Below are 27,583 nucleotides of genomic sequence, written 5' to 3' on the forward strand. Positions count from 1 at the left end.
GGGAGAGATCAGGGTCTCTCTACATAGCTCAGGGTAGCCTGGAACTTGCTGTGTAGACCAGACTGCTTAGTGCTGGGAATGAAGACATGAGCCACCACACCTGGTGATTTCTTTCATTAGTTTGTTAATACTTGAAATACTTTTCATCTGTAAATTATATACAGATTTGAATCTTTGAGCATATATAAGTATTTCAGAATTTTTGTCATGGCCTACCAAAATTTATAAAATCATTGTTCACTAGCACTCTGAGAGTGCTGAAGGTCAAGAAGGTCAAGAAGGTCAAGGTTGTTACTTTCTCTTTGCCTGATGGTTATGGCTCTTCATTACTTACAAATGTATCTGTCCAAGTTACTTTCCCTGTGTTCTCTTCAGTTACTCTGTCTAGGGATAATTACAAAATAAGATCCCTAAGAACACATCAGTATTCTTCAACAGAAAGTCGCATGTGAAATTATGTGCGTATAAGATGAGCTCCTGTGCCCGAGAACCACTGCTCTCCCCATCACCGGGGGTTCAGGCAAAGAACAGAAAATGACAAACTCTAACCACTGTTCAATACCAGTTTTGACCTGAGTATGACCAAGATTAAGTAGAACGGAACCTGAGAGTATTGCTAACAGTCGGGGGAAGAAAGGAAGATAAAACTTTTAAATAAAGTTTCAACATCTAAATAAAATGACAAAAAAATACCTGTTTAACAACAAAAAAATTTATTGATTTACAAATTTTAAAATGGATCACTTAAAAGTGGGACTATTTTAACCTTATTATTTTTAAACTAATTCTTTCAAAATGTACTTTATTTTTAAAGTGACAGAAACTATCCATGGACCAGTCCTTTTTAACATGGACATTTGTTTTCTATGGTATGTCAAACAATCTGCAGAGCAGAGCAGAGTGCAAAGCTTGTGCAGCGGTCTTTACATAGAAGTCTGGCCAGATGCAGAAGCATGTAAGTTGTAAGCTTTGCAACAGTAGACTTTACTCTAGGTATCAGAACATCTGTATCAAGAAAACCATGTGAAAACCACTGCTTCTTATTACCAGCAAAACAAGCGGGACACATTTAAACAAAGGTAAAACTAATTGTGAAATATGTATTGTAAAACTACTTGCTATAGCCTACATTTCAGTTGGCTCAACATCATCATGTAAGAAAAAAGTCAGCACAAAAGATTCAGACTAAAAGATTTTTCTTTTTCTTTTGCAGTCTCCATATGCAAAGAGCACAGCTTAATGATTTACACAGTTCTTAGGCTTAATCCTTGGTCAGTAGATTTCCAAGTGCAAGTCCAGTCATGTTGTCTCCAGGAACTCTAAGATGCTGACATTTTCTTCCCAGCATGTCTTCTATGGGGGAATATTCACCAGAAGTATGCCTATGAGGGGCTTTGTGAAAGCCTAGGAAACTATAACAGAGTTCTGTGAAACTAAAATAGAGTGCAAAGTCAAATAAAACCAAACTGATTGCAATCAAGTCAATTCCCAAAGAAAAATCTATTAAAAACAGTAATATACATGTATGAGAAATACAAATGATCACTGCAGTTAGTCACAGATGCAAGAGATCTAGGGATCCAAGGCTTTGTGAGCATGGTAATTAAGAGCAAATTCATATGCTAGATCAAATAGTGTGCACAATTTTGATAAGCTGGTCAAGTACTACTGGGATACATATATTTGGTAATTCTAACGTTTATATTACTCCTTTTCTCTCCCTTTAATATTTTAGGTACATACCAATGAGAAAAAGCAATTTGTCTTTAATGGAGAACAACAGAATTTTTATGTGTTCCAGACTCAAAAGGTTAATATTTAATAAAAGGTAACATCAACTTACTTATAAAAAAAAAAAAAAAAATGCAACACATTATCTAATTCTTCTATGGTCTCCTAGCTGGTCTGAAACCACAGAAGGCCTTTAAGGAAGAATGTTAGGAGAAAAACAAAGACCAACCCATGGGACGTGTATGGTTACAAATATCACTTGCAGGGAAGCGAGTTGCCTGGCCTAATTTTAAAGCTAATTACAAAATCCACTTTTCTTAATGGTCCAGATACCCTGCGGATTCTTCCAACTCAACAGAACTGTAAAAACAAAAGAAATATTTTGTAAAATTTTTAAAATACAAACAATGGTATATATATCTTGACTTTATATACTTTATGAAAGAGGTACCTTTGAAACATGTTTTTATACACAGTAGTTACTCATTTTGACCCTTCACTTTAGAACTACAAGGACTATGTAACTAAAGAACAAATATGTAAAGTTTTTAGTAGTTTTTAAAAGTACTTCTCTTAGCCGGGTGGTGGTGGCGCACGCCTTTAATAATCCCAGCACTCAGGAGGCAGAGCCAGGCGGATCTCTGTGAGTTCGAGGCCAGCCTGGGCTACCAAGAGAGTTCCAGGACAGGCGTAAAGCTACACAGGGAAACCCTGTCTCGAAAAAACAAAAAAACAAAACAAAAAAAAAAAAGTACTTCTCTTAATGTTTCTAGGTTAAATAACTACCAATTCTTGTCAGCTTTCTACATTAAACTGAATTTTCTTAAATTCATTAGGTGCCACGTGGCACAATCTGCTTGGTGAACTGCTAGTAGTAAAACAAACTGTACTTTATCCTCTCATCAAAGTGATAAGGCTATCCAGCATCTATAACAGATCTAAGAGGGCTATCTAGACAAGCCAAGCTTGTTCAAGAGGATAGGAAAAGAAACAAATGACAGAGGGGAGCTCAGGTATCATTTATGCCTACTACATGAGGGAACAATAGATCAGTGAGGGTGAGAGGCAAGGGTTTTCCAGTCTTTGTGTGACTCCAGACTTATCCTTACCACGGGAATCTACCAATCCCACACTACTAACAGCTTCATCATTAAATCATAAAAGTGCCCTTGGAACTGATATGCAATCCTAATTTGATATTTTGGTCTTGGAGCTCAAAAAAAAAAAAAAAGGAAGAAAGAAAAAGAAAAGAAAAGAAAACCACTCAAATTAGCTTTTTCCATGGGCCTGTACAGAAATGGTACTGTCATCAGCAGTTACTCCTGAGTCAGGAAGGGTGCACGGCCCCACTCCTTGCTTAACTACTGGTAGATTCTGGGTGGGGGATGAGGGCAGGGGAGCAATGGAAACTCCAATAGACAGTTTACAACTCTTAGTCACACAGGCTGTCCTGGTTAAACTCAGTGGGTCACAAACAAAACAACATGAATGTGAGAAAGGAACTTGTAGGGAAGGGGGATTGACAGGAGTAGGAGAGAGATGAGAGGCTGGGGGTGAGACTAACCAGAGTACATTATATACATGTATGAAGTCAGCAAAGAACACAACAAATTCACAGAGGCAATATGAAGGCTTACTGAAAAGCTATCACACCAGAACCAAGCCCACTAGAATTCCTAAAATAAATCCTGATATCATATAAAACTCTTTAAAATTTTCCAAGATCAAATTTATTAAAATAAACAAACATACACAACTTTTCTAGAAGAACAAGAGTGGAAATACTTTTAATCCCTACAGTCTATATGGGAACGTGTGAAGGTAACTTAATATTCTTTCCTGCCATTCCTATGTTAGAACATATGTGTTAGATCAAGCTCTAGGAAGGTACATATTCCTATCTTAGACAGCTTATGAAGAGACTGTAAGTTATGCTATACAACCAAGAGGGTGCCATACCTTCCACCGATTTCCACATTCATTACATACGACAAATGTTGTCATTGGTTCATCAGCACTACGAGTTTGCACCTGTAGCAAAATTAAATGAAAAATACTACTTTTTGAATTACCACTAAAAATAATCCAGCCTATGTAAGAATGAACATTCTACATAAAGACATAACAGAAACCCCAGTGATATCACCCTAAGATGTATAAGAGCCTATACAAGTTCAAATATACTACTGGCAAAGGAGCATAATTTCAAACTTCTTTTTTTTTTAATCCTTCTGTTCGTCTTTCATGTGCAATTTATCCAGTTAAGTAGAAACATCCTCTAAAAGTTTCTCATTAAATTATGCTCTTTATAAACGTTAATAAATATGAAAAAACAATAACTAACATGTTAATGACCTACACATTAGTAAAGATGCTAATAAAATCCAAAGCATTTCTTTTTTTTTTTCTTGTTTTCCAAACTGGGTTTCTCCATGTAGCTCTGGCCTCTGGCCATCCTGGAACTCACTCTGTAGACAGGGCTGGCCTTGAATTCATAATGATCCTGAGTGCTGGAATTAAAGGTGTGGGCTACCAGCACCAGGCCCCAAAGCATTTCTTTATGACACACATAACTGACACAGTCTCTCTAAAAGTCAGGTTAAATACCCATATCTCTGCCACAGGAACTTGGCATTCTCATCTACTCTGATATACAATTAGAAATATAAAGATCTCTGTATAAGGATATTTTAGAATATCATTTAATAACAGCACACATGTTGGAAGTGAACACAGAAGAGTAAATGCATCTGATGGAATACTGTGCACTGATTAAGATGTTTACAAAAAACTGGGCATGGTACAAAACTCTAAAGAAATGAAGGCACCATCTCAAAGATGTATTATTCACTCAAGTATATGGCAGTATCACTCACAATAGTCAATGGCTACCCAGTTTAATGTAGAATACTTAGGAAGAACTGGGCTGAGGATGTAGCTCAGCTGTGAAAATGTTTGCCTAGCATCGACAAAGCCACAGGTTCAATCCCTAGCCAGAAGTTTCCATTAAATCATCACAATGATCAAAGCTCACAAAATAAGAAACATTCTAAAGGTTTGCAGAGGACCAGGGTTCTATTTCCAGTGCCCACATGGTACTTCACATCCATTTATAAATTTAATTCCAGGAGATCTGATACCCTCTTCTGATTTCCAAGGGCACCAAGATGCATGGGATACAGGACAACATGCAGGCAAAACATTCCATACATAATACATAAAATAAATAAAATCTAAAAGAAAGAGGAGGAGGAAGAGGAAACATTCTAAAAATAGTAGTACAAGGTCTTCAGATAAAAATAAATAGTCCTAGCCAGGTGGTGGTGGTGCATGCCTGTAATCCCAGTACTTAAGAGACAGAGGCAAGTGGATCTCTGAGTCCAAGGCCAGCCTGATCTACAAATCAAGTTCCAGGACAACCAGAGCTGTTACACAGGGAAATTCTGTCTCAAAAAACCAAAAGCAACCCCGCCCCCCAAAAAAAAACAAAAACAAAAAACCTCCACCTTTATAAGATGTTTTGCCAAATAACTTTGAAAAACTCATCCAAATTCCTATGTAACCAAAAAAATCCCCCACCCCTTGGAAATCCCTTAATCTTGCAGTTTCTTTTTAAGCTACATAAACACCACTGTCTCCAGCACTGCTATTTTCTCAACGCTGGCTTTACGGAGAGAGTGGAGATTCTGTCTTGTCTAACAGAAAACAAAGCTACCTTAATTTAACTAAAAGAATCTGGATAATGATGTTTACTCTCGCTCAATGGGATCAACACCTACATCCAAAGCTGAAACATATGGCCTTTAAGAGAGAATTTCTAAGGTTAAGAGATTATAGATATACAATAACAACAGTAACCCTTTCCCTTTTCTGCACTCTCTCTTCCCTCTGCGCGCTCGGGGTCTCTCTGTCTCTCATATTTTGCAAACGAAAATGAGGATAGTGGTCAAAGTATTTTTATATAGACATGTAACAACAGAAATTTGTTAACCATTCTTTATGCTATCCAAAACCAAAAAGGTCAATCATATCATATATGAATGTAAAAGTCATCTGACTACAAATAGGAATAGGCATCTATTTGTAAGGCATTAGGTTTAAAATACCCACAGGCCATGTGAGAGTGGAGAACTTCCCTAAACTTGCTTACTATGACATAGTAACCAGCCACTGCTTATGAGCTGTTATAAATAACCCGCTCACTGTAGTAATCCTGTATTTTATATAACTGCTACAGTTTTTACAGTAAATATTTCAATGACTACATACAAATATCAACTTATCTTCAACTAGTTGGAATCTACTGAGAAAGCACTTTTTCACCAAGGAGGTACATCTTTCTGGAACACTATCAGGTTCTGTAATTATCTTTACTCTGAAACAGGAGTGAAACATTCTTAATGTGATCATGAAACCATAGTCAATCACAAACCTGTGTGTAAGTGCAGTTCTTCTTTTTACATTTGCCACACGTGAACAAGTCAGTCTGGGTCCCACCTGTCTTGGCCATCTGATGCTCTCTGATGGCTTCTTTGGTCAGGTTTTTCCTCATCTCTTTGAGCTCATCACTAGCCATTTCCTATGACAGAAATGGCAATATCAATGAGTTAAAGGTACTTTTGATAGCTACTCTATATACTGAATGCTTTCATGTTCACATAGCTTAACAATAATCGGTAATAAAAGTAAAATCAGGGCCGGAGAGATGGTTCAGAGGTTAAGAGCACTGCTGCTCTTCCAGAGGTCCTGAGTTCAATTCCCAGCAACCACTTGGTGGCTCATAGCTCTGGTGCCCTCTTCTGATGTACAGGAAGAACATTGTATGTGCTATGGGATGTTCGGTATGTTAAATGTGTTGCTCTGATTGGTTAAAATAAATAAAGTGTTGATTGGCCAGTAGCCAGGCAGGAAGGATAGGGTAGGAGGGACAAGGAGGAGGAGAATTGGAGGAAGTGGAAGGCTGGAGAGAGATGCTGCCAGCCACCGTGTGACAAGGAAAATGTAAGGTGCAGGTAAGCCATGAGCCACGTGGCAAAGTATAGACTAATAGAAATGTATTAATTTAAGATAGAAGAACTAGATAACAAAAAGCCTGTCACGGCCATACAGTTTGTAAGCAATATCAGTTTCTGTTAAAAAAAGAAAAGGTTAAGAGATTCTTGTGTCCCAAATCAGAAGAGCCCTCTGGTGTGGGACAGAGAAAAACCAATTTTCCTTTAAAGCAGGTTGATTATAAATGCAATCTCTTTCTAAAGAAGAAAAGGGAATATGATACAGATATAACAGGATAAAAGGTAGGTTAAGGAACTTACTTCTAAAGAGCAACAACTTGTTTAAAATGTTTTACATTGGTATAGATTTTAGTCTATTGATACAAACTTAAAGTTAATTTTGTTATACTGTGTGCATATTTCTACTGGTGTTTAAGGTATTATGTTTGTATAGCTCATTTTAAATTGTAATGGATAATTAAAAATAGATTAATAATTAGTCATCTATGATAATCATACTTGTAGCCACGTTAATTAAGTCTTCTAGGTATACACAGAGATATTTCAGATAGATAGGTAATCTTCAAATACTTCAAACACCTACAGAATATGGCATTTAAAGTATTTTTAAAATTTAGACTTTCTGGACAGTGAGACATGTCTGCTCCTGGCAGCACCAATTTACTTCAGAGAGGAGGATGGGCACTGAAGACACTTCATATCTTATATTCACCTTGGCAAAAATAGCCATTTGGGCAAGAAACTGTTCTTGCCTGGACTGCTTGATTGACTGGACATGCAGGACCCATAGAAAGGTGACCACTGAACTTCGCTTGACAAAATGGTCCTTCAGGTTCCTGCTTCACAGAGGAAACTGCCAGAAATTCTATAGGACACTAAGAGAAGTGACCAAGAGACTCTAGCCCTGTGGGCTGAAGACAAATGCCCCAACTTTACAAAGGAACATTAGGTGACTGTCCAGGCTGCCAGCTGTCTCTGTCTACTCTCGCAAGACTCCTGAAAGTTGCTTACATCCTTCTCCTGGTTCTCAGGTAATATTATATCCTTCTGAGGTCTTTGATGTGGTTGAAGACTAGATAGTTATAATTTCCTCAGTTATAATAAAAAATAAGTTAGTTATAAAACCTTAGACTCACAAATATAAGATAGATGGGATATCTTCTTTAATATTGTAACTGTAATTCTTGCTTGATAATTATTTTGTTGTCTATAATTTTACTATATAAAAGTTAAAACCTTGCTTTTTGGAAAAAAAAGAAAAGGGAAGTGCTGTGGGAAGTTCTGTATGTCAACTGTGTTGCTCTGATTGGTTAAAATAAATAAAGTGCTGATTGGCCAGTAGCCAGGCAGGAAGGATAGGGTAGGAGGGACAGGGAGGAGGAGAATTGGAGGAAGTGGAAGGCTGGAATACATATATATGTGTGTGTATGTGTATATATAAAATAAATACTTGCTCACCTCTGCTGTCATTCTAGCAAACAGGTCAGGAGGAATATTCCCACACAGCACATTTTTCCTTAAATTTGGATTCTTTGCATCTTTAAGATTTGATATCCTACTTCGTACTCTGTTTTTGTATTTCATGTCTGTATTCCTTATTTCTTGATATATAGGTGCTTGGCCATTAAGGAAAAAAGATTGTTATAAAGATAAGAACATTTTTTTGTTCTGTCAAATTTATAATTCTTAAATTTTCTAAGTAATTCACGAAAATGGTTTCCAATTTAGATAAATAAGACAATAGTTCTTTCAGATTCCTTCATCTGTAATTGATCAATAGTTCTAATCTTTACAACTGTGACTAAGTGATGCTTTTTTTAAATGCTTAGTCAGAAGCATGCATCAACATGATTTCAAAGAATAACTCTGGCATAACCCAAGTTAGTAGATGTTTGAAAAAGAGTTCTAAAGTCACAAAAGCTTTTAACTTGTCTAAGTCCGAATCCCACTAAGGACCTTAAAATCTATGTGAATGGCCATAGCTCCCTTGGAGGTCTTATGAGAAGAGACCATCTGAGGCAGCCCTGGAGGCTCGTCTCATTTACCAGCTCAATGAGACATATTACAGCAGGCTCTTCTCTACAGAAGGCCAGGTCAAAGCAGAAAGCAAGCCCCAGAGGGGCTCCCACTTTACAGAGACCAAGGCCCAGAGGGGCTCCCACTTTACAGAGACCAAGGCCTAGAGAGGCTCACATTTTATGGAGACCAAGGCCAAGAGGGGGCTCACTTTTTTTATAAAGGCAAGTTCCTCAAAAGGACAGTCCCATCTCACTGCGCAAGACCTCTCTTGCAGTCTTTTCTATGGTGCCAGACATGAACACATATCCTGCCAGAAGGAACAGGGACTGAGCACTCTAGAGGTCCTCCCACTGAGCAATGTTCACATCTTCTTTGACATTTTATACAACTGAAATTCAGATGCTACGCTCCTAATATGCAAAGGCAGAAAAACAAAACTACCATCAATCATATGCTGTTTTAGTTTTGAATGAGAGAGAAACAAATGAAATAAATGAACATGAATGCACTTCTCCTTCCTAAGAAGGTACAGAATAACCCTCTGAGGTATGTAGCAGATGGAAAGGGATAATCAACCTCACAGATTACTAAACAAAGCTATGAATGTGAACACAAAGGATATCTTCCTCAATCTGGGACCCCAGTTCTTCCTCATCAGCTCCAATAGCAACGTAGTCATCTAGAAACAGAAATGAAAACTCATTACTGTAAAGTGTAAGCAAACCACTCCTATTTCTTCAGTTTGCCTCATACACAGAATCTCTGAGTTTATTAGGACCTGGGATCTTACTGCCCACTACTTTTTTCCTCTAGGATTGATCTAAGATCTGTACCACAGTAGTCTTGCACTGATGACTCCTTTTCCTGAGGAAGTAATTTATATACTAACTAGGCAATTCCTCATTTCACAACATCATAAATTCTGGGTGTTCCAACAGAGAAGAGAAAGAACAGATATTAGGAAGAAATGCCTTGTTTCCTGTGACTCAGGCTTCAACACAGAGAGAAACTACTCATTTCATCTACCAATCACATATATAGACATATTCAGAAGACTACCACAGATGCTCAAAAGAAGAAGGAATACACAGGACTGCCAGAGAGAAAAAAGAAAAGATAGACAAAGGCAGTAAGGAAATTCAAGTAGAAAGGGCCAAGTAAGTAGCAACACTGGTCATCCTAGCTATGCAGAGCTCAGCATAACTGAAAAGAAAAGGGGTTAATTTGCATAAGATGTCAAACATCTACCTACCTACTTTACTTTCTTAACTTATACACATACATTTTACACATTTAAGGGATACCATGTGGTGTTTCACTATATATGAAACCTTAAAGCCAAAAGTTTATAAGTTAAGTCTAAGGATTAGTATTTCTTAGTTTTCCCACAGAGGTGTAAGCTGTAGATTACATATCACTTTTCCAAGTTTTAAAAAGTATAAAACTGAATTATTAATATAAAGTTATATATTGTATGTCATCCTACCATTTAATATTCATGTTACTGTTCATCCTAAGGTCAAGGTAATGAGTTTTCAAATCAAAGACTTATGTGAGGAAAGCTTAAATTAGCATGAATCAGGAAAAGTATCAACACCCTAGAAGGCTCTGCTTATTGGGGTCTTAATGTCCTCCTTCCTACTGCCCTTCAAGAACTGCTACTAGCAACCAACTCCTAAGCTAGACAGTGGAAGCTACAAGCAGGATGACACCTATAAAACACCAACACGAAGGTGGAGATGACACAGGAGTGCAAAAGACTAAAGAGCAAACAACACTAAACTTACCTCCTGTTCGGAGAGCTGCAGCAAGCATCTCCCTACACTTTAACCGCACAGAATCAGAAGTGCTTGGTGCCCGAGGAAAAGATGAAACGTAAGTGTCTCGAGCGTTTGTCTCATCCTTTCTGCTGCTTACATTGCTGCTGGAACTACTAAAATACACATACATGGGTACACAGACCAGAAAACAATCAGGAAAACTTTCTGAAGAGCATTATCATTACCCTCTAAAAATAAATACTTGGGGCCTAAATGAGATAGTATTTTAGTCACTATTGCATAACAAAAATGCCATCCACATACAGACTAAAAGTTTTAAAAATCTGAATTCAGTAGCTAAATCTCATGTGCTAAAAAAAAAACCAAAAAAACAAAAAAACCCAAAATCTCATGTGCTAGCAGGTGGTGGTGCACGCTCTTAATCCCAGCACTTGGAAGGCAGAGGTCTATCCCAGCATGGTTTACATAGTGAGTTCCAGGACAGTCAGGGCTATACCAACAAACTCTGTCTCAAAAATATTCCGAGTTTATTTTCCTTTAAACATTAACAGCAACAATTTTTGTTGTTGTTGTTTTTGTTACAGAGTCTGACTATGTAGCCCCGGAAAATCTGGAACTATCGATGTAGAAAAGGCTGGCTTCATCTTGGATGTCTTCCTGCCTCTGCCTCTTGAGTGCTAGGATTAAAGTGAGCACCACCACAGCCAGTTCTACACTATTTCTAACAGAAAAAAAAACGTATATAGTTCAGCATAGTACATAACAATCAAGGATCTTAGCTTGAGGAAAGGTATGAGAGGATGGGGCCAGAAAACAGGGCAGCTTGCAGTCAAAATAGAAAGAAGAAAAAATTGTTTAAAAACCTATGTACTAGTAGACAACAGGATTCTAATGAAACTTTAAGACAAAACGTTAAGTAGGTATAATAAATCAAGATTGTCAAAAGATTTGTTTCTAGAAATAATGGCTTAATCTGAATAGTCTAATAATTTTCTACTCAAACTCCAAAACTTCAATTACATCTAACTAACCTCCTCTACTGGACACTCACTCAAACAAGTTGTTTTTACAATGCTTCTGTCTATTCCCCAGTTAAGTACTGTCACGTTAGTAGTATCTATCACACAGCTTTTTCAGACTTATGAAGCTGTCCGTCCCCGCCCACCCACTGTAGAACTAACTTGCTGTGTTTGCTGTTAAGAATACATCTCCTCCACTTCTCTCTAGGAAAAATCACTATTAAACATCAGAACAGCTCAATATGGACAAGAGTTATCTATGTCATCTAACTCGGTTTTTTCAGAGGCCATCTCTTATGACCTCTGTATTTAGGAAATACTGTCTACACAGAGGTTTTCACATAGCTTTTTATACTCTCCCCTGCAAAGACTAAGTTTCCCAAAAGCAAGAACTAGAATTTCATCCTGTGTGTATTTTCAACATGTAGCATGGCACTTGTAAGTAGTAAGCAAAAAAAGAATTGTTCATTTTTGAAATAAGGTCTCATGTAGCCCAGGCTGACTTTGAACTCATGAAGCCAAAAATGACCTTAAATTTCTGATCCTTCTGCCTCTACCTCCCAAGTACAGGGATTACAGACATGTGCCACCATGCCCCATTTCATGGATTCTGGAACTGAATCCAGGCTTTGCATATGCCCAGGAAGCACTACATCTGCAGCCCCCAACCAATGTTAAAAAAACAAAACTTCTTAAATATTTTAAAGGTTTTTGCTTCTTTGCCTATGGCCCATACTTAGCCAAGGCACTGCAACCTGCCTGTATGGACTGATAGAACCTAGTTTCACTATTACCAACTCAACCTCTTAAAATATGATGCCTAGGTTTGAACCATTTAAATCAAATTTCTCAAAATCTTGCACTAAAATGTAAAACTTACTCAACCTCAAATCACTCAGATTTAACTTACTAGTCTGGACAGTCCTGCTTCCTCCTATGTCCTGTTCTGGACAGATGCCAGGCTTTAGCAGAAAAATACTCCACCTAAACTTAAACTAATAAAAATATACTAAAAATTCAATTGTCTTCTAAATGGCTAAATTTAGGAGAAGTGCTCAAAAGGCAAATGACTTCAAGGATCATTTGAATTCCTAATTAGTACCTTCACTATCACATCCATTATTACTCATCCTAGCAATCTTATTCAAACTTAGTAAGAATGTATTGGCCCCCATAATCTCATAGGGTGTGGCACTATTAGGAGATGTGGCTTTGTTGGAGTGAGTGTGGCCTTGTTGGAGGAAGTATGTCATGGTGGGGGCGGGGCTTTGAGGTCTCCTTTGCTAAAGCTAATCCCAATGTCAGTCGACTTCCTGTTGCCTGGAAGACGTAGGACTCTCGGCTACTTCTTCAGCACCATGTCTCCTGCACACCGCCATGCTCCCTGCTATGATGATTATGGACTAATCCTCTGAAACTGTAAGTGAGCCACCTCAATTAAATGTTTTCCTTTATAGGAGTTACTGTGGTCATGGTATCTCTTCACAGCAATAGAAACAGTAACTAAGACAGTACAATATAAATTATTTCATTTTAATAATGTAGACTTCTATTTTCCTTCTAAAATTCTAAGAGATCTTGCTAGAATTTTTTAAAGATACATGTGTACTAGTTCCATCTAACTAGACAGTGGAAAGAGGAGTGCAGGCATGATCAGAAGACCAGGAACAGAGTGATGGAGCAAGTAAACTATCTAGTTATTCTGGCTGCTTGTTTGTTTTTATGAACTTGACAAGCTAGAGTTGTCTGGCAAGAGGAATCTCAACTGAGAAAATACCTCTACCAGATTGCCTAAAGACCAGTCTGTAGAACGTTATTTTGATTAATAATTGATATGGGAGGGTCCAGCTCAGGGGGGATGGTGTCACTATTGAGCAGGTGGCCCTGGGTTACATAAGGAAGCAAGCCAGTAAGCAGCATTCATTCCTCCATGGCTTCTGCTTTGGCCTCCCTCAATGAGCTGTGTCTTGGGATATGTAAGCCAAATACACCTGTTTCATCATGGTCTTTTTTTTGAGATAGTTTCTTTGTGTAGCTCTGGCTGTCCTGGAACTCACTCTGTAGACCAGGCTGGCCTCAAACTCACAGAGATCCACCTTCCTAAATCTAGAAACTCTAAAATAGCAAAGCAACCTCATCAGAAATTTATATAAAGTGAGCTACCTTTCTTCTCTTGCTTCAGGGCTATTCTGTGATGAAATTGTAGGTTCTTTTTTCTTTTCTTCAGGGTCTTTATCAGTTGATGGTCCATCTGAAAAATTTATCAAATTTCTAAACAGTCTACTTTTGTTAAAAATGAAAATAAAGTACTACACATTAATAGCCTATATATACCAAAAACAAACAAACAAACAAATAAAAATCACACCCCAAAGAGAACCCATTCATCATTAAAATCTTCAACTTACCACAATTGTATATAAAGTATAAGCAAACTATTATGTTAGTGTATGTACTGGGGTATTTTTCACAATAGCTGTACAATCAACACTCCTAAATTGTCACTTGGAAAGAAATAGAAATTCATATGCCAATGGCATCTGAAAGTTCAGAAGGAAAATATGCAAAGAAAAGAGTGTGAATGCACAAGAACACAGCCATCCTGAAAATGAGAGCTCAGGCATAGAGAACAATAGCATCTGAGTGATTTTTCAAGAAGTTAAAAATGTGCTACCTAAGGCACAGTTCAATATTTCTGGGAGAGTAAATGAAGACCATCTTCATAGAGACCATTCCAGCATCAGTATGGTCCACCCAGCATCTCCTTTAACTCAATGATCTATCAACAGAGCAGCAGAGTCCACTGCTATGGATATCACTCTGTGTAAATAAAATTCTGATTGGCCAGTGGCCAGGCAGGAAGTATAGGCGGGACAAGAGAGAAGAGAATTCTGCGAGGTGGAAGGCTGAGGCGGAGAGACACTGCCAGCCACCGCCATGACAAGAAAGAAATAAGGTACTGGTAAGCCACGAGCCACGTGGCAAAGTATAGAATAGAAATGGGTTAAATTTAAGATAGAAGAAGTAGATAACAAGAAGCCTGCCACAGCCATACTGTTTGTAAATAATGTAAGTTTCTGTGTGTTTACTTGATTGGGTATGAGTGACTGTGGGACTGGCGAGTGAGAGAGATTTGTCCTGACTGTGGGCCAGGGAGAAAAACTCCAACTACAGTCCACACCCTTTAAGATGTAGAGCAGTGGTTCTCAACCTGGTGTGTGTATGTGTGGGGGGTCATATCTCAGATATCCTGCATATCATATACTTACATTATGATTCATAACAGTAGAAAACTATAATTATGAATGAGCAACAAAGTAGTTTTATGGTTGCAGGTCACCACAACATGAGGAACTGTATTAGAAGGTTACAGTATTAGTGTCACTTAGTTGCAGTAGTAGTATCACTTAGGAGAAAGTGACAAGACACTGTGAACACATGTAACATGAGTCAATGTAATTATCATTGAACTGACAAGAAGCATTCACCTTAAGCCAGTCAAAACTGTCCCTGATCTCAGTTTTAAAAATATTTAGGTTTACTGTAGAAATTATCTCACTTATCTATACTTTGCTCTCTGGGATACATAAATGACTCTATAATGTTTACCTCATTTTCTGTGTAAAACACTGTAAATACATATGGATAGTAACAGATTGCAGCCCATTATACAGAATAAGAATCCATGTAAGACAATGTTCTTATAGTTTAATGATGACTTGAAGAGTAAAGAAATAAAAATTTGTAACCATAACTATAAAGACTGCGTTGGGGAAAAATAATGGATCTAAGTTGGAGGAGGGGATCTGATCAAACTTAAGTTTCAGGGTCTACAAAAGTTTTTCATAGAGTAACTGTTACAAGAAGCATAATAAAGTACATACTTTGGGTATGAGACTTAAGAATCTAATACCCTTATGGAGTATTCCAACTGTGAATGTAAAACATGATCTAACCAAGAGAAAACGGTAGACAAATCAGAAAAAGGGAACACATCACTAGGAACAAGAGGGGAGTGTCAGGTCTTAAACCTAGGACAAATGGCTGAGGTGCCTATTTAACATATTGTGATAGTTAGATGTATTTGGGCCCCATAAGAACATAGGGAGTGGCATTATCATAGGAGGTATGCTTTTGATGGAGTAGGTGTGGCTTTGCTGGAGGAAGTGTGTTACTGTGGAGGCAGGCTTTGAGGTCTCACAGATGCTTAAGCCACACCCATTGTCTCTGTTCACTTCCTGTTGCCTGCGGGATCAAGATGTAGCTCCTTCTCCAGCACCATGTCTGCTTGCATGCTGCTATGTCCTACCATGATAATGAACTAAACCTCTAAAAATGTAATTCACCCCAATTAAATGTTTTTCCTTTATAAAAGTTGTTGTAGTCATGGTGTCTCTTCACAGAAAAAGAAACCCAAACTAAGACACACTATTAAAGTAGACCTGGCCACCCCCTTCCCTAAATTCTCCAGCCCAGAGGCTAGGCTGTCCATCCTCCAGCAGCTCCTCCCTATATAATCCAGCCATTTTGGTTATCCCTCCTCTTTGGGGCCTCCTGGCTGCTGCACCTACCTAGTTCTCTCTCTCTCCTCTCCCTTCCCCTACTCCCTCTCTACACATGACTCAGAGTCATGTCCACTCTAGACTCTCCCAGATTTCTTTGCTTCTAGCTATGTCTCCTGTTTATCTAAAATAAACTTTCTCCTCCAGCATACCTAGGAATAGTCATGTTCTTTCTTTTTATTTCTTTTTTCATTCATCTGGTACCGAAATCCAGGAGTGGCATAAATGAGTTCCCTCCCAAGAAACTCAGCTGCTCTGAACCAAGCCGCTGATCTGAGATTCCTAAAGTATGTATGGATCATTTGTTTCTGTTGGCTTCTACCACCCACAGAATTTGATTCCAAATTCCAGAGGCTGATTCTTTAGCTGCTGCTTCTCTCTACCTGCTTCCTCTGAACTCTTGGTCTGCTATCTCCTCCATGTGGGCACCTACATGTTTCTCTGGCTCCTGTAACCTCCTCCACCTCTAGCCTGCATGCCTGTAACATTAGTACTTGAGAGACAGAGACAGGAGGATCAGAAGTTTAAGGTCATCCTTTGCTACACTGAGTTCAAGGTTAGCCTGGATTACATGAGACTTTTACCTAAACAAACAAACAAACAAATAAATGTCATAACAGAATAAAAGGTTACTATAGTCTTTAAAATGCCATCATAGAAGAAAAATTAAAGGTTTAAAGAATTGATTAGGGGGCTGGAGAGATGGCTCAGAGGTTAAGAGCACTGCTTGCTCTTCCAAAGGTCCTGAGTTCAATTCCCAGCAACCACATGGTGGCTCACAACCATCTGTAATGAATCTGGCGCCCTCTTCTGGCTGCAGGGATATGTGCAGACAGAACACTGCAAAATAAATAAATAAATGAATGAATGAATGAATGAATAAATAAATAAATTAATAAATTTTTTGAAGAGAATTGATTAGATTAGAAAACTCAACACAATTCTGGACTAGATATTAGAGGAGGTTAAAAAAAACTATAAAGGACATTATAATGTGTTCTAGTTGGCTTCTCTGTTGCTGTAATAAAACACTGACCAAAAGCAACTTGGGTAGGAAAGGGTTTATCTGGCTTACCTAATCTATCACTGTGGGCAGCCAAGCCAGGAACTCAAGCAGGGAAGAAACTGAAAATCATGAAATGAAGCAGAGACTGTGGAGGAATGTTTGTTCTCCATGGCTGTTTGATTTCTTTTATAACCCTGGTCACCAAACCACAGTGGGCCGGGCCTTTCCACATTAGCTATTAATCAAGAAAACACTCCACACACTGGCACACAGGTCAATCTCAGGGTGGCATTTTCTCAGTTGAGGTTCCCTCTTCTTAGATAACCCTAGCTTGTATCAAGTTAACAGGAAACTAAGACGTATATAGGGATAGCAATAAACTAGAGCATGAACTGTAAATTAAAGTATTACCCAATGCTTGCTTTCCTTTATGACATTTGCATAAGAAAACATGCTTGTGTGAGAATGCCAGCACATGCCTAGAATTCTAGATTCTCTGGGGACTGACTGAAGCAGGATCCCAAGTCCCAGGCCAGCTTACACAACACAGTGGGAGCCTATCTCAAATAAATGAAGGAAACTAAGACAGAAAAGGAAAAGTGTTCTGAGGAGATGTATACTTAAGTATTATAAAATAAAAGAAAATGGCACATTTAATCTACTCTCAAATGATTTTTAAGAAAGAGACCTGATTAAATATGGGAAATAATGCCAGGCAATGGTGGCACAAGCCTTAATCCCAGCACTCAGGAGGCAGGGGCAGGTGGATCTCTGAGTTTAAGCACAGCCTTTGTGCACTGAGCAAGTTCCAGAACAGCCAGGGCTACACAGAAATCCTGTGTTGAAAAGCCCAAAATAAAGAAAGAACAAAAGCTGATCTGGACAAAGGAATTACAGGCAGTCATTTTATCCTTGCTAAAAGTAAAAAGAAAAGTCCCTGAAAGACCTTATCGACAGTCACAACTGTCAGAGGCCACTGCGTTTATTGCCTACCCCGTTCAAGCAGATTAAACCAAGCCCCTCATCCTTATCGCAAAGCACCGAGTTCACCAAGTCTAGATTCATAGACGAAAAATGCAGGAACCATCTGAACAAGCCAGGACATCATAAATAGATATGAGCAAAGATCAATTTTACCTAATAATTTTTTCCAGGATTTGATAAGTGATTTGGCTAAAGATGTGACTTCTTCGTCTGTACTCTGCTTGCGAATAGCGTTGACTGACATTCCAATTCTCGTGGACTGCAAGGCAACAACAACAAAGTGTCCATCAACACTGTTACAAATAATTCAGTATATTAATCACATGTGCTTTTTTTTCAGACTTTTCTCTTATATTTAAAACCTTCAATTATTCACATTCTGGTGAAAGTACACATATCTTCAGATCCACCACTGGAGTCACCATTGCTTCATCACTGAGATCAACAACTTTGCAATGTGGTATCAAGCAATGAACTACTGAAATGAACTCAGTCTTTCAGGGAGAAATGAGGGTGAGATGTAAAATGTATGTGTACAGAAGGTAAGCTGATATGCTCATGGCCATGGCAGAGATTACCTCAGAGCACTTGGCTGCAACTCCTAACAAAAGCTATCTAAACAAAAACTACCACGTAGAGAAGATTAAGAGGCATCTTTATTTTTGATTCTATGTAAGCAGCATATAATTAGTTATTAAAATGGATTTTAGAATACAGATAACATTTAACACGCAGTAATATTATACTAGGATTATACTGAAATAACTAGGTATATAAGTCTTCCCAAGAACCTTTCAACATTGAGATCATTATACCTATTTTTAAAGACAATGAGACTGGAAATACCAATATAACCTGCTCAGCATTATACCATTGCTCACTGGGAAGACTAGAATTTCCATCTATGTTTGATCACTTCTAGAATGAATGTTCTTTCCAACTCACTAAAAACCATAAAAGCTATGACAGCTCAATTATGAACAGTAAATAACAATGGTAAATTATTCAGTAAGTTCAAGTTGTTAGAAGACAATCTTTCAAAACATGGTCTATGGAGGAAAACATGATAAAGAAATTCTTAGCTGTTTAGGAATAATAAAGGAAACCTCCTGCTGATACTTTTGTGGTACAAAAGTAAGTAGGTACCTAAAGGCTTCCTTCTAAATTATTAAACGCTCAGCACAAAAGCTGAAGAATTTAGAATACACAGTGAGCTGCAGTAGTTCTGTGTATCTCTCAGAAAGCTGAGCAAAGCAGGTGGGGTTCCACAGCAGAAGAATGAAAAGAACCCCAAATTTTAACACCTACCCCCAATATTTGGGGTTCACAAAGCAAGTTTTCTAAAAGAAATCCTAACTTTGGATGTATGGAGGAAATAACTTGAATTATTGAGTTATGAAGTGTAGCCTGACACACTGTGTGTCAGAAAATGCATCCTAGAAGGTCCTGCAGGAGACCAAGATATAAGGAGAAGAATAAACTGTGCTGTTGAGTGACAGTTATTTAATGATAACAGGATGCTTTGATTATAAAAACCAACCATTCCTTGCTTGGCACCTAGTCTAAGTATGCAGCTTTCTACAAGAGACTATTTAGCTGCATAACAAGAGATCAGGTTGCTGAGGTGGAATGAAAAAAGACCACAGCACATATCTTTTTCCTATAATGAGCAGACACTTGGGGAAATGGAATAAAGCAGAGGATGGAGACGAATAAGAAGCTATTTGCTTGGGCAACTATGTCTAGATTTCTCTCTCAGAAGACTTTTCCTAAAACTGGTATGCTAAGATTTAGATATTATAAATAGGCTGTTTAAAAGGTGGCCCGTTACACGGTAGCAGAGAAATTACCTATCTTCTACCAAGGTTTCTATTTAAAATCAGACAGGAGAAAAGGCAGGGAGGAGAGAGGGAGGACTACCATGAAAGACATGGTGGAGCACTGAGCACGCTCAAGAATTATAACGCACATCAAGATCAAGTGGCTCCAACTCAGAAATCCCATTCACCATCATACACAAGCTTGTTTGTTTATTTGTTTCAAGTTCTATGGACAGAACCCAAAACCTTAAATACGTTAGGCAAGTGCTATATTCCTAGTTGAGTAATTAGGATTTTTTAATATAATATTTTGCTCCTGTTTTTCCCTTTTCCTGCAACTCTTCCTAGATGTTCTCCATGTCCCTACCCACCTAACTTTGTTTTTTTTCTAAAAAAAAAAAAAAAAAAACCACAAAAAAGAAACAAAAAGAAACTGCATAAGACCCACAGAAGTGAAAATCAAGACAAATAGGCAAAAGACTAATAAAACCAAAAATGACAGACAAAATGAAATAAAAAGTCCACAAAAATACCAGAGTTCATTTTCTGTTGGCCAACTACTCCTGGACATGGGGCCTGCTCTGGAATGTAGTTGATATACCCAAGTCACACTCCATTGAAAAAATAATGATTTTTCCCTTTCCCTCCAATACCAACTTCAGATAAATTCTTGGTTTAAGGTAGAAAACTGTCCACTTCCCTTTCTCAGTATTAGGACACTATCTGGCTTGAACCTGTACATGCTACCAGTCTCTGTGAGTGAAGTTAGTATGTGCACCAGTCCTGTTGTACCTGGAAGATACTATTTCCTTGAAGTCATCCGTCATCTGTGGTTATTAACAATCTTTTCACTTCCTCTACCAAGCATTGAGAAGGGTTTGGTGAAAACATCCGATTTAGGACTGAGCATTCCAAAGTCTCTCACTCTCTATAGATTGTCCAGTTGTGGGTCTCTGTGTTAATTACCATTACAAAAAGAACCTTTTTTGGTAAGGGTTGAGTGAAGTGAGAAACTGATGTGCCATTAAGAGTTATTTTATTACTCCTCCTTTAGTAAAGTAATAGTATTAGCTTTTCTGCTAGGTCCACAACCTATCTAGTCTCAGGTCCTTATCAGTTTCAGATATGGGTTCCATCTCATGGAGTGGGCCTCAACTCCAATTTAAAAAGTGATTGGTTACTTACTTCCGCAACATTTGTGCCATTTTACCAGTACATTTTGCAGAGAGGTCACAGGATTTGTAGATGGGTGATACTACATTTTTCCTTCAGTATCATACAATGTAATGTCTAGCACTATGAACACTAGTCAGTAGGGGTGAAGCTTCTAGTCAGGCATCAGCTCAACTTCTCCATATTCCTTACATAAGTGTCTTCAGCAACAGATTCTTAGCATCAGGTTGTGGAGAGCAAACCAACAGCATTAGCAATGACCTGCGATGTTTGGGGATTCCACAGGAGCCCTTTGGCTAATGAGTCAACAAGGATGCAGGAATGCATTGCATTCCTGGCACTGGAGGTTTGATGTGACAGAATAAGATGTTAGGCTGGGGTATTGTCTCCATTACTATTTGGTGACTCCATTTAGATTCCTATCATATGTTATTTTTGGAAGCTACATTAGATTTACAAATGTTTTTTTAAATGGCATTTCAAGTTAGTAATCCCTCCCCATTTTACCCCCTTTACTTTACCCTCCTATTCTATTTTCTCCTTTACTTAACTGTAATACTATATTCTAGTTTCCCTTCCTTGGGAGATCTTCTCCTTCCCTCCCTGGTGTTTTACTAACCTTAGCAGTCATTCAGACTGTAACACACATATCAAAGGCTTAAACGCTAATATCCACATATAAGAGAAAATATGCAATACTTGTCTTTTGGGATCTGGATTACCTTACTCAGGACTTTTTTCTAACTTGATCTATTTAATGTTAAGTTTTACTTTTTTTTACCAGCTGAATAATACTCCATTGTGTAACTACAACATATTTTCATACCTATTCATTGGTTGATGGCCGTCTAGGTTGGTTCCAATTTCTGTCTATTATGAATAGAGCAGCAAAAAACATGAACAAGCAAATATCTCTATAGTAAGATATACCCAAAATCCTTTGGGTATATACCCAAAAGCGTTATAACTGGATTTTAAGATAGATCTATTCCTAGCATCCCAAGGAACTTCCACAGTTTCCATAGCGGCTGTACCAGTCTGCTCTTCCACCAGCAATGGATAGTCCTTGCATAGTCTCCAGCATGTGCTATCATTTTTTCTTTTTTCCTTTTCGTCATTCTGACTAGGGTATGAGAAAATCTCAGAGAAATTATAATTGGCATTTCCCTGATGGCTGAAGATGTTGAACATTTCTTTGTGTTTCTTTAGGCATTTGTGTTTCATCTTTTGAGAACTCTGTTTAGCTCCATAGTCCATTTTAAAATTGGGTTTTATGCTCAGTTATTTTTTTAGTTTGTTATATATACCAGATATTAACCCTCTGCCAAATGTATTAAGATCTTTCCCCATTCTGTAGGATGGCCCTTTGAATTTTGGTGTCCTTATGCAGCTTTTCAACTTCATGAGGTCCTGTTTACTGACTGTTGGTCTTAATGCCTATGGTATTGGTGTCTTATTCAGAAAGTCCTTTTCTGTGCCAATGTGTTCCAAGAATATTCCTCACTTTCTCTTCTTCAGGGTATCTGGTCTCAGGCTGAAGTCCTTGAACCATTTGAAGTTCAGTCTTGTGCAGACTCAAATAAATATGGTTCTATTTGCATTCTTCTACTTGCAACTATCTAGTTTTGACCAGCACCATAGGTTAAAGATGCTATTTTTTTTTCCAGTGTGCATTTTTGGCTTCTGTCAAAAATCAGGTGTTTGGCGGGTATGTGGAATTGTTTGGTTCAATTCAATTCCACTCATCAATCCGTTTTAATGCCCATACCATGCTGCTTTTATTACTATGACTCTGTAACAGAAGTTGAAATCTAGGTTGTGATATCTCCAGCAGTTACTTTATCATTCAGGATTGTTTTAGCTATCCAGTTTTTTTGGGACGTTTTGTTTCCATATAAAATTGAAGATTCTTTCTCAATTTCTGTGAAGAATTGTCTTGGAATTTTGATGGAGATACATTCAATTTATAGATGGCTTTTGCTACGATGGCCATTTTCACAATATTAATCCTACCAATCCATGAGTGTGGATGTTTTTTCCATTTCTGGTATCTTCTTCAATTTCTTTCTTCAATGCCTTAAATTTTTTTTATTATACAAGTCTTTCACTTGCTTGGTTAGAGTTATCCTAAGATTTTTGTTTGTTTTGTAGCATTGGCTGTCCTAGAACTCAAGAGATCCAACCTGCCTCTGCCTCCCAAATGCTGGGATTAAAGGCATGCACTATCACTGTCTGACCAAGTTACTAGATCTTCAACTTGCTACTGCAAGTTTGCTACTGCAAACACACAAATATATAAAGAAAAACATTTAAGAAATAGCTGATACAAAACACTGCGGAAAAAAAAGAAAGATGGGCTAAACTAAATAAATGGAAAGACATCCTGGCTTCAGGAATTGGAATGCCTAAATGTTAGTACTTTAGTAATAATCAAGTCAAAATTACAGACCCAATGCTATGAATGGAATCTGACCTGTCTTTGGTTAAAACTGGTAACTTACCCCAAATCACTGAAACATTTTACCAAAACAATCCTGGCAACAAAGTTGGAGAACTCACAATTCACTATTTCCAAATTCACTACAACCCACTGAGATGACAATACTGAGGTGCTATCTTGTGGGATAATGCTTTTGTACACTGGTTTAATAAAAACACTAATTGGGCAGTAGCCAGGCAGGAAGTATAGGTGGGATAATCAGACAAGGAAAATTCTAGAAACAGGAAGGCTCAGTCAGGAGATGCCAGCCTACTGTCCAGGGAACAACATGTAATGACACACAGGTAAAGCCACAGAACATGTGGTGACATATAGATGAACAGAAATGGGCTGAGTTTAAGTGTAAGAACTAGTTAGTAGTAAGCCTGCGCTAATGGCCAAGCAGTTTTAATTAATATAAGCCTCTGTGAGCGGGACAAAGGAAAACTTCTGGCTACAGTGCTAGCATGGGACAAGTGCAGATGAGTAGAGCAGAGAGGACTCCCTCAGACCTTCATCAATTAAATTTATATCCACAAAAATCAGAAAAGGGTTGGAGTTGCAAACTGTATTTCTTTACAAGCAGTATGCACTTAGCCACGGAGCCATCCCTTTAGCAGCAGCCTGCCCAAAGAACACTTTTAACAAATGGTTCCAGAATGAGTCTTTGTAACCTTGGATTAAGCAATGGCTGGCATGCATGGGTATCTGTCTGCCCAGTGCTCTGCAAGGGTTTTTGAAACAAGGTATATGTAATGAGGTATCTGGGGGAAGGGGGATGGAGGAAGACAACAATGACACAATGAGAGAGAAGTACAAAAAAGCTGACCACTTAATCTGGGAGCTTGTAAAAGCCTTCACATAGGTGGTCTCCAAAGATATTCAGGTTCTCTCTCAGCAGAAAAAGCATGAGGAAGCTGTGTGGCATATTGGGTATGCAGGGCAAAGAAGAGCTAGAGGCAGGATGGCATAGAGCTTCATATACTCTCAAGAGCAGTACTGCCTGGAGGTGTTAGGAGATGATATAACTAGATCTGTACTATGAAAGATGGAAGACTGGCTGACTAGTGAAGTTATTCAGGTGTACTCTGATAGGGGAGTAAACAGATGTTAGCAGTAAAAATGGAGAGAAGAGGATTTGAGGGGTGGCAGTATTGGGGTGGTGGTTAAGGGGTGGAGATGGTAAGTAATCCAGAATTGCCTTGTCTCATAGCAGCCAGGGTTTCTCTGTGTAGTTTTGGTGCCTGTCCTGGACCTCGATCTGTAGACCAGGCTGGCCTTGAACTCACAGAGATCTGCCTGGTTCTGTCTCCCGAGTGCTGGGATTAAAGGCATGCGCCACTGCTGCCCAGCTTTTCTTCTAGTTTTTAACAGCTTTATTAAGATACACTTCACATGCTACATAATTTATTCCTTTATATTAGTAGTGTGTTGGTTAGAGTTCTTATTTTATTTGTCAGTTTAACACAAACTAGAGTCACCAGAGTATAGGGAACCTCAAATGAGAAAAATGCCATCAACTTGGCCTGCAGGCAAGTCTGTGAGGCATTTTCTCGACTGATGATTGGTGTGGAAGGGCTGAGCCCACTGTGAGCAATACTACTCTTGAGACAGTAATTCTGGAGTATATAAAAGAGCAAATTCAGCAAGTCATGAAGAACAAGCCAATGAGCAGCATTTTTCCATGGTCTCTGCTTCAGTTCCTTCCTCCAGGTTCTGCCTTGAGTTCTTGTCCTGGCTTCCTCCATGATGGACTAGGATCAGGAACTGAAAGCTGAAATAAATCCTTTCCTCCCCAAGTTGTTTTTCGTCACTGTGTTTGTCACCGCAGTAGAAACCCTAAGACAAGTAGTTCCTAGTATGTTCAAAGAATTTTCCTATCCTTAACCATAATGAATTTCTGAACATTTTTGTTACTCTAAAATCCCACAAAAAACTGTCTACTTTTTTAAGTCATCCTTCATTTCCCTTTATAGGGGTCCCTCCATCTGCCCTTTACAACCAATACCTTATGTGTCTGTATATTTGTCAACTTTGGAGAGTTCTTAGAAATAGAATCACATAATATATGACTTTATGTCTGGCTTCTTTCATGTTTTCAAGATTTGTCTCTGTTGTAGAACACATCAGAACCTTTTCCTTTTTACAGGTGAATACTATTAACACTGTATAGACAAACACACACATATACAAATACTAGTATGTAAATAAATAGCACATTTATTGGCTTGCTAGTTAATGGACATTTGAGTTTCTTTTGGACTATTAGGAATCATGTTCTATACATGTTAATACACAGATCTGTGTGAATATATGTTTTTCGTTGCTCTTGTTTACCTACCTAGGAATAGAATTGATATATCATATAGTAACTCTATGTAACATACATTCTTAGTAGAAGTAAGCAGAGACTCCAGTTTCTCTATCCTTGCTAGCAGGTGTTAGGGTCTCTTGGGTTATATGCATTCTAAGGAGTATAGAGTTATATGATTAAAATGTGGTGTGTCTTTCCATGTGTCTAAGGATCTTGTGATGCTGAGCATCTTCTCATGTGCTAGTTGGCTTTTCCTTCCTTGTTTTTCTTTGAGTCAGGGTCATCCCTATGTACCCCAGGCTCGACTTGAACTGAGAAACTCTCCTGGTACCACCTCCTGACTACAGCATCTTTTCTCCATTTTATTTGGAGAAATGTCTTCTTTCCCTTTTCCATTTTTAGTCTGGATTGCTTCTTTCTTACTGATTTGTAGTAGCTCTTAATGCAATCCTTACCAGGTAAGATTTGAAAATATTATTTCCCATTATCCCCCAGGAAATGAATACAGGGCCTTATACATAACCAAGAAAGTACTCTACCACTCTACCAATGAGCCACATTCTGGCTCTCTTTTTACTTACTTTCTGTGTGAGTGAGTGAGTGTGTGTGTGTGTGTGTGTGTGTGTGTTGTAAGAGAGAGACAGACAGACAGACATGAATCACTGTAGGCAGCCCTTCTGTTTCAGCCTCCTAAATTATAGGCAGGAACCAGGTCTATCTTTTTGTTTTCCTACTGATTTTTTTAAGCATAAAAGTTTTACCTTTTTTTTTTTTCTTCGAGACAGGGTTTCTCTGTAGCTTTGGAACCTGTCCTGGAGCTCGCTTTGTAGACCAGGCTGGCCTCGAACTCACAGAGATCCACCTGCCTCTGCCTCCCGAGTGCTGGGATTACAGGTGTGCGCCACCACCACCCGGCAAGTTTTACCTTTTGATGTAATTGTTTACACCTATGGTTGCTTGTGCCTTAGTTATCATATTTAAGAAAACATTGATAGAAGCTGTCCAAGTTGGTGCATTCTACTTGGGAGGCTGAGGCAGTAAGATTGAGAGTTCCAGGCCACCTTGGGCTATATAGGGAAATAATCATTTCCGAGCCCATAACCCCCTCAAATCCTCTTCTCTCCATTTTTACTGCTAACATCTGTTTACTCCCCTATCAGAGTACACCTGAATAACTTCACTAGTCAGCCAGTCTTCCATCTTTCATAGTGCAGATCTAGTTATATCATCTCCTAACACCTCCAGGCAGTACTGCTCTTGAGAGTATATGAAGCTCTATGCCATCCTGCCTCTAGCTCTTCCTTGCCCTGCATACCCAATATGCCACACAGCTTCCTCATGCTTTTTCTGCTGAGAGAGAACCTGAATATCTTTAGAGACCACCTGTGTGAAAGCTTTTATGAGCTCCCACATTAAGTGATCACGCTAAGAAATTAACTTCTGGGGTGGGACAGAGAGTTGGTTGTGGTTAAGATCATTTGTTGCTTTTGAAGAGGACCCAGGTTCAATTCCCAGCATCCAGATGGTGGTTCCCAACCATTTGTTAATTACAGTTACAATGGATCCAAAGCCCTCCCTCTTCTGACACATAGTGCATAGACACACATGTAGGCAAAACATCTATACACATAAAATAATAAAACTTTGAAAAACAGAAACTTCCCTTTCTTCCAGACTTTACCT

At 38.4% G+C, this 27,583-nt stretch overlaps 1 protein-coding gene across 1 annotated transcript in view; it reads right to left on the reverse strand.

Moving 5' to 3' along the window:
• Nucleotides 1–690: 690 nt before the first annotated feature.
• Tcea1 (transcription elongation factor A1) overlaps nucleotides 691–27,583 on the reverse strand; it is a 36,779-nt gene continuing 9,886 nt past the window's right edge. The window contains exons 3-10 of the mRNA XM_036179518.1: nucleotides 18,268–18,373; nucleotides 13,726–13,813; nucleotides 10,550–10,695; nucleotides 9,385–9,441; nucleotides 8,202–8,356; nucleotides 6,164–6,310; nucleotides 3,691–3,762; nucleotides 691–2,091 (exon numbers count right to left, since the gene is read on the reverse strand). Coding sequence (XP_036035411.1) covers nucleotides 2,083–2,091; nucleotides 3,691–3,762; nucleotides 6,164–6,310; nucleotides 8,202–8,356; nucleotides 9,385–9,441; nucleotides 10,550–10,695; nucleotides 13,726–13,813; nucleotides 18,268–18,373 — 780 coding nt within the window. The 3' untranslated portion in view covers nucleotides 691–2,082. The remainder of the gene's footprint in view (nucleotides 2,092–3,690; nucleotides 3,763–6,163; nucleotides 6,311–8,201; nucleotides 8,357–9,384; nucleotides 9,442–10,549; nucleotides 10,696–13,725; nucleotides 13,814–18,267; nucleotides 18,374–27,583) is intronic.

This window comes from Onychomys torridus, chromosome 2 (assembly GCF_903995425.1).
Source record: "Onychomys torridus chromosome 2, mOncTor1.1, whole genome shotgun sequence".
NCBI classification, from domain to species: domain Eukaryota; kingdom Metazoa; phylum Chordata; class Mammalia; order Rodentia; family Cricetidae; genus Onychomys; species Onychomys torridus.